General features: G+C 54.0%; 1 protein-coding gene across 1 annotated transcript; it reads left to right on the top strand.

Annotated features, from left to right (window-relative positions):
• The first annotated feature begins 773 nt into the window (after positions 1-773).
• On the top strand, positions 774-9,602 carry LOC101949339 (interleukin-36 receptor antagonist protein-like). Its single transcript, XM_005279281.4, has 7 exons — positions 774-827; positions 1,147-1,201; positions 2,395-2,443; positions 3,356-3,509; positions 4,798-4,923; positions 5,411-5,535; positions 6,936-9,602. Exons 4-7 carry the CDS (start codon positions 3,407-3,409, stop codon positions 7,149-7,151), a joined length of 570 nt encoding a protein of 189 aa, XP_005279338.2. The 5' UTR covers positions 774-827; positions 1,147-1,201; positions 2,395-2,443; positions 3,356-3,406; the 3' UTR covers positions 7,152-9,602.
• The last annotated feature ends 668 nt before the right edge of the window (positions 9,603-10,270 follow it).

A 10,270-nucleotide genomic window follows, 5' to 3' on the forward strand; every position in this document is an offset into this window, starting at 1 on the left:
TGGGATGGTTCATCAGTCCTTTGTGTGAGTCCCTATTAAATACCGGCTCGCTGACCGATCTCAAGCATAACCCTCCATGGGGAATTGTCATCGCCTCGGGACCTTCCGACCTGGCCTAGCCTCATATCTTTGCTGGGGCCATCCCAGGCTCCTCTCCTCTGTGGATCGGGCACGGAGGGGATCTGGAACAAGCACGCACCAGTGGGTTACACACCCACACCAGAGACTCCCCATGGCATCTCCTAGTCCAAGCTCACCAGTGGTCACATGATTGCAGCTTTGCTGCTGCTGGGACCACTACAGGAGTCCTGGGCCTGCCAAGCTCAGCAAGCAATAGGAAACTGGGTCGGGGGGAACAATTAGTAAACAACCAAAGGAGACAAGCACCCTCCGGATGTGATGCTGCGATTGTAGTGTTCTTCACTGAGCCAGTGGGCATACTGCCATTGAATACTGGGCACTGGATCGGGCCCTCAGTGCAGTGACTCAGCGTGCTCCGACCTAGTGCTCCCACCAGTGGGCTACAATGAGTTATCTGTGGCCGATTAGCTACAGTGGGACATCTGCTACATGAAGCCAGCCTGGTTGGGGATCTGCCGAGTGAGTCTCCTGGATGAGTTGGTATCTGGCTCTTTTCAACTACTCCACCAGTTGGTCCAGAAGGATCATTTAGACATGCTGGATTTCCTAATGCATGGGTTATTTGCATGTAGAAGTCACTCCCATGAGACCCACCCCTCCCAGTATAAATAGCTGGGTGATCGCTATAGAGAGCTCAGCCTGAGCCTGCCTGTGACAGAAGGAGCTTCAAACTAGATGCCCAACAGGTATTGCTGTTGACAGCTCTGCTGCTGGGAATATTCCTCTCCTCCACTGCTAGCCCCTGGGCCTTCAGCAACACCCAAGATGGTTTGGGCCCTTCCTCTAGCTTTGCTTGTTACTGTGCTTGTCCTCTGGATGCTTTTCTATTATTTTATTTATATTGTGGTAGCACCTAGGAGCACGAGTCCCGGCCCAGTCTCCTGCTGTGCTAGGTGCTGTACAGACAGCCCAAAGAGCTGATAATCTAAGTATAAGCCAAGTAAGAGCAGGTGGATACAGAAAGATGGGGGAGCATAAAGAAACAATTCTCTCTTTCCTTTTCAGAATACGCCCTGCCAAGAGATCTCACAAAACCAACAGATCCGAGGACAGTCTCCAGGTAAATCTGTTCCCATTTGTAAAGGTGCGGGACTCACCCCATGCAGCGCCTCCTACTGGTCATCTCAGGGAATTAGCTCTTTTCCAGCATGGGTGCCCTCTGCAGGCCAGTGTCCCGCTTGTAGCTGGCCCCATGTTCCTCCCGGACCCTGGTGCCCCTTTACCCTGGAGCTGCCCCTGCTCCCTGGCAATACCTCACCAGTCTCTATGGGTCTCCCCTCTCTGGGAAACCCCCAACCCTCTAATCCCCATCTTGCCTCAGTCTGGGCTACTGCCAGTCATCACCCAGCCCCTGCTCCCTGGGGCAGACTGCAGTGTAAAAGCCACTCATCATAGGCAAGGGGGTTCAGACCTGCTGCCTCCCAGTACCTCTATGGGCCTTGGACCAGGCCCTGCAGCCTGGGGAGTTGCCAGCCTGGAGCTCCCCTGGCTCTCTCTAGCCCTGCTTCACTCCCAGTACCCTTTCTGCAGGCAGCCAGGTCCTGCTCTGTCTCCCACCCTGGAGACAGACTTCTTCTGGGTCCCTCCCTCACAGTCTTTTTATACAGGCCAGCTGTGGCCTGATTGGGGCATGGCCCAAGTTCAGCAGCTTCCCCAAGCAGCCCAGCTTAGCAGCTCTCAGCCACAACCTTCTCCCAGGGCTGACTTTAATCTTTTTCCCACGGGAGTGGGGGAGCCGCCCCACTACACCATTGTATAGACAACACTTTTAGGAGACAGCAGCACTTTAGACTCCGTGGCTCTGGCAAGAAATGCTGCATCCATCGCGGTGTTTTGCAATATTAACACAGCAGATGTGGATATAAACTCTGGTGTGGCTGTACCTCTGGGGCGGGGTGGAGTGTGTTACTACACCATGGTACCGATTGCATATATCACATCTTGAGAAAGAGACATTGTAAGGTAGAGAAGCTAGCTATGGGAGACGGAGGGTTGAAGAAATGAAGGAATTTCTGAGTACTAAATTCCAGAATTGATCAGATCTCTCCCCGCCCCCATCATGGGAGAGCAGTCGAACTAGCAGCACAGGGGGCAGTGGGCCTGGAGGGGGGCTGGGAGGGCAGCAGAGTGTCTGCGCTCACGATCTCAGACAGTAATTTCCTACCAAGGCGTAAACTGGGAGCGATGCAGACGCAGCTCCCGTGTCTGAGACCCAAGGGAGAGAAATCTCACGGCTCCTTGTTCTTTCTCCAGTGACCCTGAGGGCCCCGTCTCCGCGGCAGGATCGGCCTCCACACACACGGTACTGATCTGTGCTCATGTCACCCTGCCCCGTGTATAAATGGCTGAGAGTCCCGGCCGAGTCCAGGGGCAGGGGCAGCCAGATACGCAGAGCGCTGGGTCATAGTGGGTCCCAAAGGGGCACAGCCTCTTGGTGGGGACCCAGCCTGGCCTCCTGGACCTGCTCTGGGGCACGCTCTGCAGGGGCTGTTCCCTGGCTCTACCCCCAGGGGCCTGTCGGGGGCAGAGCAGCGAGGGGTGAGATTGCCAGTGGCCCACTGGGTTAAGGGGGGGTCAGTTACTAACTGACCCTGGTGTCTGTCATTCCCTGGCTCCAGCCTGGCTAGAGAAACCCCCCTCGCCCAGCACATCCTGCCAGCAGCTAACGAGCGCTGTGAGGCCTGGATCCTCCTGCGTAGGGCAGCCTGGGTTGGCCAAGCCCTGTCGGTGCAGCTGGGGTGACAACCTGGCCCAGCTAGCCAGTCCGGAGCCTTCTCAGAGCGGCAGAGAGGGGTCACGACCCGTAACCCCCACGGCTGCAACCTGGGCCGGGCCCTAGCGGGGAAGCATCCCACCCCCAGCAGCATTGCCAGTGGCCAGTCCACGGCCTTCCTCTTGCCACAGCCATGGGGCGGGCGGCCCCTTTGGCGATTCCATGGGGAGCTGCCCTGGAGCTGGGCCAAGGGAGGTGAGATGAGGAACAAGCCCTGATTTGCTGTCCATCCAGATCCAAGCCAATCAGGTTGCTTGGCAGGTGGGGCTCACTCCCACCCCTGCACACCCCATGCCATGTGCTGCTGGCTGCCAAGATCTGAAGGGGGCAGTGGGCCAAAGATGGGCCCTGCTCTGCCCCTATTTTGGCTCAGCAGGGCCAATGGGGCTCCCTCCATGGGACCAGCCTGCCTGAGAGCTGGTGTCCATCTGTTCTTCCCAGCCACCCCACTCCCACCAGGACACGACAGGCACCGGGCACACGTCCACCACAATGGCATTCCAGCCAGGAGCAGGGTCAGGGGGACAGCCGAGTGAACCCCTTGGGAATCAGGACAAAGACATGAAGGTTTTGTTCGACACATTCATTCCGAAAGGTGAGTCTCTGGGCGCGGGCTCCAGATAAAGGAGAATCTCGGGGCCTGAGAGGGCTCCCTGGCAAAACTCCTTTTTGTGCCTTCTCATCAGCCAAATTCCTGCTCACTCTTGTCCTTGGCCAGGGCCGGTGCAAGGAAGTTTTGCGCCCTAGGCGAAACTTCCACCTTGCGCCCACCCCCCTCACCCAGCTAACTCCACCCCCCCGTGGCAGCTAACCCAGTCACCCCTGCCCCGCAGCAGCTCGCCACTCCCCTCGCCCGGGGAGGCCTCCCCGCGGCAGCTAACCCCGCCCGGGGAGCCTGCTCCAGCTCACCTCGGCTCTGCCTTCTCCGCTTAGCATGCCAGCGCTGCTCTAATTCTCCTCCCCTCCCAGGCTTGCGGCGCCGATTGGAGGAGAATTAGAGCGGGGGCTGTGTGCTCAGCGGAGGAGGCAGAGTGGAGGTGATCTGGGGCGGGGAGCGGTTCCCCTGTGCGCCCCCCCCCATTACTGAGGGCTGCCCTCCCCGCGCCCCCCCGTCCCAGCTCACCTCCACTCCACCTCCTCGCCTGAGCGGGCTTTTAGGCACCCCCAACCACTAGGCGCCCTAGGCGGCTGCCTAGTTTGCCTAAATGGTTGCACTGGCCCTGTCCTCAGCCCAGCACCAAGGAGGGGCATGGCAGGGTCAGACAACAGGCCTTGCACCAATAGGTGCTGCTGGAATTAAGGGAGCGTGTGTTCTGCCGCACCTCCTGGTTTACAGTGTAGTTCAATGGATCTCAGCACTCCCACTATACAAATTGTTCCAGTACCTCTGCTTGCATCCCCAGTTTACAGGAGCATCACTGAGAACAGAATCTGGCCCCAGTGCCCTGAATTATGTGCAATCTAAACCATCTCCCCTGGGATCTAGAAGCTTGCTTTATGGTCATATCTCAGGGGAAAACTCTCAGAAAAAGGGAGATACAATTTCTTAGAGTCCGGTCTGTATCATTGGAGCTCGGCCCGGGGACCGGGATGCAGGGGCAGCAGCAAGCCCTAGGCAGTTACCTGCTTCCTTGCAGGAGCTCTCCCTGGGATAGTTTATAGGGGACAAGTTAAGAGGGAAGAAGCTGAATTCACCGTGCACACTGAGGGATCATGGGGCGCCAGGCAATGCCATGACATTGCAGGGCAATGGAGGGGAGGAGTGCAAGGAGTTATGGGGCTGCCGGGGGGCAGATCCCTTTACTACGGACATCCTCGTCACCATAGGAGAATTTCTACAGTTAAGGTCCTGCATTAACGTTTTGCCTTTCCCCATCATCCAGAGGAAGGTAGTTCCACTATTATGGACCTCCCCACGCCGTTCATCTTCACCCTGCGTGACGTCAAGCAGAAGGTCGTCCGCTTGCAGAGCAACAATCTTGTGGCCGAGACCTCCAACTCGGAACCCGGTGAGGTCCACACCCCCTCTCGTTTCCCACTCCCGCTGGCTGTCCTGCTGTTTTCCCCCAACTGAGGCAGAGAGGGGTTGAGGGCCGTGTTGCCCTCTCCATGTGGTGACCAGACAGCAAGTGTGAAAAATCGGGACGGGGAGGTAATAGGCTTCTATATAAGAAAAAGCCTCAAATATCGGGACTGTCCCTATAAAATCGGGACATCTGGTCACCCTACCTCTCCGGGGCGGTGCCCGGCAAGGAGGAAATCTGAGTGCAGAGCCTCTTGCTCTCCCTAGCCCCGCGGATTCTGCCAGGGGGCTCGATGCAGAGCAGGAGGCAGGGTGGGGCAGGAGGCTGCCAGGTCTGTGGTTCAAAGGCTGCCCGCATGGTTGCTCCTTGGGGGGGTGGATTAATGCTGCCTCCCCCTGCCATGTGTGTGCCCCTGTGGTAAAGTGACTCTTGGCAGTCTAGAGACCTGAGTCCTCTCGTGTTCGCCCTGCAGAGAAACTCAGTGTGGTGCCCAACCGGTTCGTACAGGGCAAACAGTATCCCATCATCCTGGGCGTCCAGGGAGGAAGTAGCTGCCTGTCATGCGGAACATCGGCCCAACCCAACCTGCAGCTGGAGGTGAGTGTCCTCAGCACGGGAGTTACCAGCCTTGAGGAACAGAATTTGCACCTTCCTCTGAGGTGGCTGCTCCTGGCCCCCACCAGGGACGGGATTCTGAAGTAGCCGAAGCCGTGGGCTGCTCCGGTCTGGCCGTTGCGGGGCTCCTCGTGGATCAGACAAGTGCTGGGGGCTGAGTGGGGTGGACGTGGTTCTCGGATAACGCTGTCCATGTGGGAGCTTGGTGAGTGGGGCCCGTGTGCCCATCAGGGGGCAGCAAGAAGCTAAGGGGCAGGAGACCCTGCCCAAGACCCAGCTCCATCTTGGAGACACAAAGGGGGCAGGAGGAATCAGGGTCCAGACCCTGCCCCTCAGCTTCTGATCTCACTTGTCCAGGCCTTGAAACCACAGGCTGGCACTGACTGTTTTCACTTTCAGCGGGATTTGTCCTTGCCACCGACAGGAGTGGAGGTGATGGAGGAATCTTCTCTCCCCAGAGCTCAATAAAATGCATTGGAGCTCTGAACTGTTGCCCCATTTGCCATGTTTGTGGCCCCATGCGATGCACGGTTCATGAGCATCTGTATGGACAGAGTCACAGAGCGATCTGACCTTTAGTCTTGATCTGACCCTGCCAGGGTGGAGGGAATGAAGACCAAGGTCATGTGATGGGGTGTACAAGGCCTGATGGGGGATATGAGGGCAATCAGAGGAGACTGCAAGGAGAGCAGCCCTGGGGATGGATGCTCGCTCCACTCCTAGGAAAGAGCCAGCAAGGAGACCTAGGCAGAGGGTCTCTGCAGAGCTAGAAGAGCTGGGAGAGAGACCTGCTAGGAAGGACGGCTCAGCAGGGAGAGGACTCAGAGCCTGGGCCCAAGGTGGTGAGCCCCCTAGGAAGGCTGGGGGAAGATCTGTGTGTTTAGAACTTTGTGCTAATAAACCAGACTCCCGGAAGGGGAGAGTTAGTGAGAAAACACTGGCAGTGTGAAGTTCAGTTAACTGGGGAGGAAAGGGAAACTGAGGCAGCAGACAGGCCCAAAGCCAGAGGCGTGTAAGCCTCTGCTACAAGTGGGCTTATGTTCCCATAAATGTTTGGGGAAGGGCTAGACATTGTCACCTGCCATTAGGGATATTTGCGATTTCTTAGTCCCCTGTTTATAAAACTACATTCAGCCAATCAGCGAACAGGATCAGTAGCGTGTGACTTTGATGACCAGTCGCAGACAGCGAGCCATGCACAAATAACCAGTAGGCTGATAATTGTTATCCTAGCTGGTCCTGAGACTGGTTAGGAATAACAGAGACACTTGCAGAACTCCTGATCAGTCAGCAGAACTAAGGGCTAAACGCCCAGGGAATGTTGTTCCCAGGAAATAATCCAGCTTCCTGCAACAGCATCTTCCTTTCTCTTCCCCGCTCAGAATAAGCAAATCATGGAATTATTTGAAGACAAGGAGCAAGCCGCTCGCTTCACTTTCCACAACACTCCTGAAGGCAGCACCCACCGCTTCGAGTCAGCCGCCTACCCGGGCTGGTTTCTCTGCACCTCCCAGAAGAACAGCGAGCCCATCCGCATCACCAACCGCATGGGCGAGACAGAGATCACTGAGTTCTATTTTAATAGGATTCTGACCTAATAGCTGCCTGCGATGGGAAGACACTCGAAGTATGCGATGGATGACGAAGGCCGCAGAGGTTCCCCCCTTCACCCCAAATGATATTGCTTCCTTCTTTTTAGTCCTAGAAATTAAAGTAGTGTCTACTCTCCTTTTTCTGGGAGACTCTCTGGTGACTCCAGAACTTGTGGCATTATAACATCACCGGCACCAAGGAAGCAAATCCTGAGCAGTTGAGAGGGGATGGGATATTTAGCCAGGCTGTTTTTTATGGTCTTGTTTTTTATTAACCTCCAGTTAACACAAACACTCAACACATAGTTGGGAGCAAAGCGTTTGCTGTTAAAGATCCAGCAAAAGGTCAAAGCCAGCCCCTGCTACAAACTCAGAGCAGAGGAGGGCAGGGTGAGCCCCTGCTCTCGGAATCTCTGTGCCAGCATCACTAGGTACCCATCCCAAAAGGAGCTCCAGCCCCTGCATCGGGGCCAACCGTCAAGGGTCCTGTGACCCAGTCACATGGGTTCACATAGGATTGGGCATTGCACTAACAAATATGGTCCCACGCAGCATATGGCCCCAAGGAAATGCTGTGGTAGCGTTAGTGGTGCTATTAGATCCAGGTCAGGAAAGCAGCTGTGGGCAATATAGCACTTAAACACATGCTTCAAATTCGTGTGGCTCATGTTCTTTCCTGACTCAGGGCCATGGTGCAGGTTCTGATCTCCTTAGAAAGCTCCCAAATCCCATTAGCCACCTTATAGTGCTTGGATGCTATGAGTACGGGCCTATTTCTGCAGGCTCTTTACTCCTGGGTGCTCTGCTGGCTACGCTGGGCATGCTCATTGCAGTCAGCGGAACTCCTCGCAGTAGGAAGCAGCAGAGGCAAGGTTAAGGTGTTAGCTGGACTGAATCCTTAGACATCTCTCACCAGATTTACGCTCCCTCACAGATTCCAAGGCCAGAAGAGACCAGTGTGAGATCTTCTGTGTCACACAAGCCAGAGAACTGCCCACAATAATCCCTAGAGCACAGCTGTTAGAAAAAACATCCCATCTGGATTTAAAAATTGCCGGTGATGGAGAATCCACCATGATCTTGGGTAAATTGTTTCCATGGTTAATTACTCTTACCGTTAAAAAGGTACATCTAATTTCCAGTCTGAATGTATCTAGCTTCAACTTCCAGCCATTGGCTCTTGTTAGACCTTCCTCTGCTAGACTGAAGAGCCCATTATTAAATATTTGTTCCCCCCTATAGATACTTATAGACTTTGATCAACCACCCCTTCACTTTGTTAAACTAAATAGATGGAGCTCTTTGGGTCTCTCACTGTAATGCAGGTTTTCTAATCCTTTCATCATTCTTGTGGCTCTTCTTTGAACTCTCTCCCATTTACCAACATCCTTCTTGAATTGTGGGCACCAGAACTGGACACAGGATTCCAGCTGTGGTCTCACTAGTGCCAAATATAGAAGGAATTAACCTCTCTGCTCCTACTCAAAATTCCCCTGTTCGTGCAACTCATGATCACATTAGCTCTTGTGGCTATAGCATTGCACTGGGAGCTCATGTCCAGCTGATGATCCACCGCACCCCCCAAATCTTTTTCAGTGTCCCTGCTTCCTAGGTTAGAATCTCCCATCATGTAAATATGGCCTGCCGCCTTTGTTCCCAGATGTATCCATTTACATTTAGCTGTATTAAAACACATATTGTTTAGTTGCGCCCAGTTTACCAAGCAATCCAGATCTCTCTGTATCAGTGACCTGTCTTCTTCGTTATATATCACTCTCCCAATTTTTGTGTCATCTGCAAACTTTCGGTGATGCTTTTGTTTTCTTCTAAGTCATTGCTAAAAATGTTAAACTGTTTCTTAATCTTCCCTTTGGTGTTTTATTAAGTGTGAACCCACCATACTTTGGATTAGACTACGCTCTGCTATATGAACTCAATGGGAAGTGCAAATTGGCCGCGTCACCATGTGCTGTGAATGAGTGAAATATGCCAATAAATACCCCAGTAGATATTCAGATGAAGATGTTTTGCTACATTCATCAGAAACATAGCTGGATATGCCAAGCATTATCCCCTGAATTATTAAATTACCACCTGGATAATTTAGTGCCACTTTCATTAAGGTCAATGGGGCTCTCGCGTCTAGACCTCTATAAAATGCTTTGAAATATAGTCCAAGCTCTGGGCCGCTGGCTAGATGGGGAGCTGTGTGGTTGTATTGTACACGTTGGTGGCTTTGCTTACGGCTCCTTCAGACATACTGTGATCGCATCTCAATATCTGTTTGGCCTTTTTCTAACCAAACTTTCACTTAACGGATATTCACTCACTGCAGCTCAGATACATTGTGATAAGTGACTTCCTTTTCTGGTTTTTCCCCTTGGTTAAATGCAGTTTTGAAATTCTGCACATGGGGAGCAAGCAAGAGGAAATAAATGTTTTGTGACTCAAAATCTCCACTGTGGTCACTTTTTGCATTTTGTTGACCCACTTTAGGGAAGCTGTAGAGAGAGATGAGGCCATCTACCTTGCACATTTCTTTCAGCTCTGACGGCACTGGCATAAACTGCGGTGAGCCCTGCTCCAGAGCCAGGCATGGCTAAGAGCAGTTTAGCTTGTCTAGTCTAAAGGTTTCAACAGTTGGAGCTTCTCCTGGGGCAGGCCACTGATGGCTGAAATTGGGGCCCAGCCCCAGGACAGACGAGGCCAGTGTATAGCTGCTCACGGAGGCTAAACTGGCATAGTTCACACCTCGTTCCAGCCACCTTGTCTGGGAGATTGGATGGTTCAGGGGAAGGGTGATGAGACAGAACCTTTAAGTTTGGGTCCCTGGCCAGTGCACCCAGGGCCAGCCTTATGGTTGGGTGACTGGGAAGACCACCCAGGGTGCCATGGTCAGAGGGGCACCATGCTCAAGAGGCAAAGAGCAGGGCGGGCCTGGGGTGAGAGGTCACAGAAGGGAGCTTGGGGCAATGGAGGAAGGAAGAGGCAGAGGGGCTGGTGCCCAGGGAGGCAGCGTGGTCCAGGGTCGATGCGGGGATGGGTGGGAGGCATTGGGGGATGGGGTGATGGTGGGGAGGCAATAGGGAGGCAGCGGGGTCCAGGGGTGCCAAAATACAAGATGA

This window comes from Chrysemys picta, chromosome 2 (assembly GCF_011386835.1).
Source record: "Chrysemys picta bellii isolate R12L10 chromosome 2, ASM1138683v2, whole genome shotgun sequence".
Lineage (NCBI taxonomy): Eukaryota > Metazoa > Chordata > Testudines > Emydidae > Chrysemys > Chrysemys picta.

Excerpts from the sequence above, each read along its gene's own strand:
- LOC101949339 (XM_005279281.4), top strand. The coding sequence starts at position 3,407 with ATGGCATTCCAGCCAGGAGCAGGGTCAGGGGGACAGCCGAGTGAACCC. Across the intron at positions 4,924-5,410 it reads GACCTCCAACTCGGAACCCG|AGAAACTCAGTGTGGTGCCC; the intron begins GTGAGGTCCACA and ends TTCGCCCTGCAG. Across the intron at positions 5,536-6,935 it reads AACCCAACCTGCAGCTGGAG|AATAAGCAAATCATGGAATT; the intron begins GTGAGTGTCCTC and ends TTCCCCGCTCAG.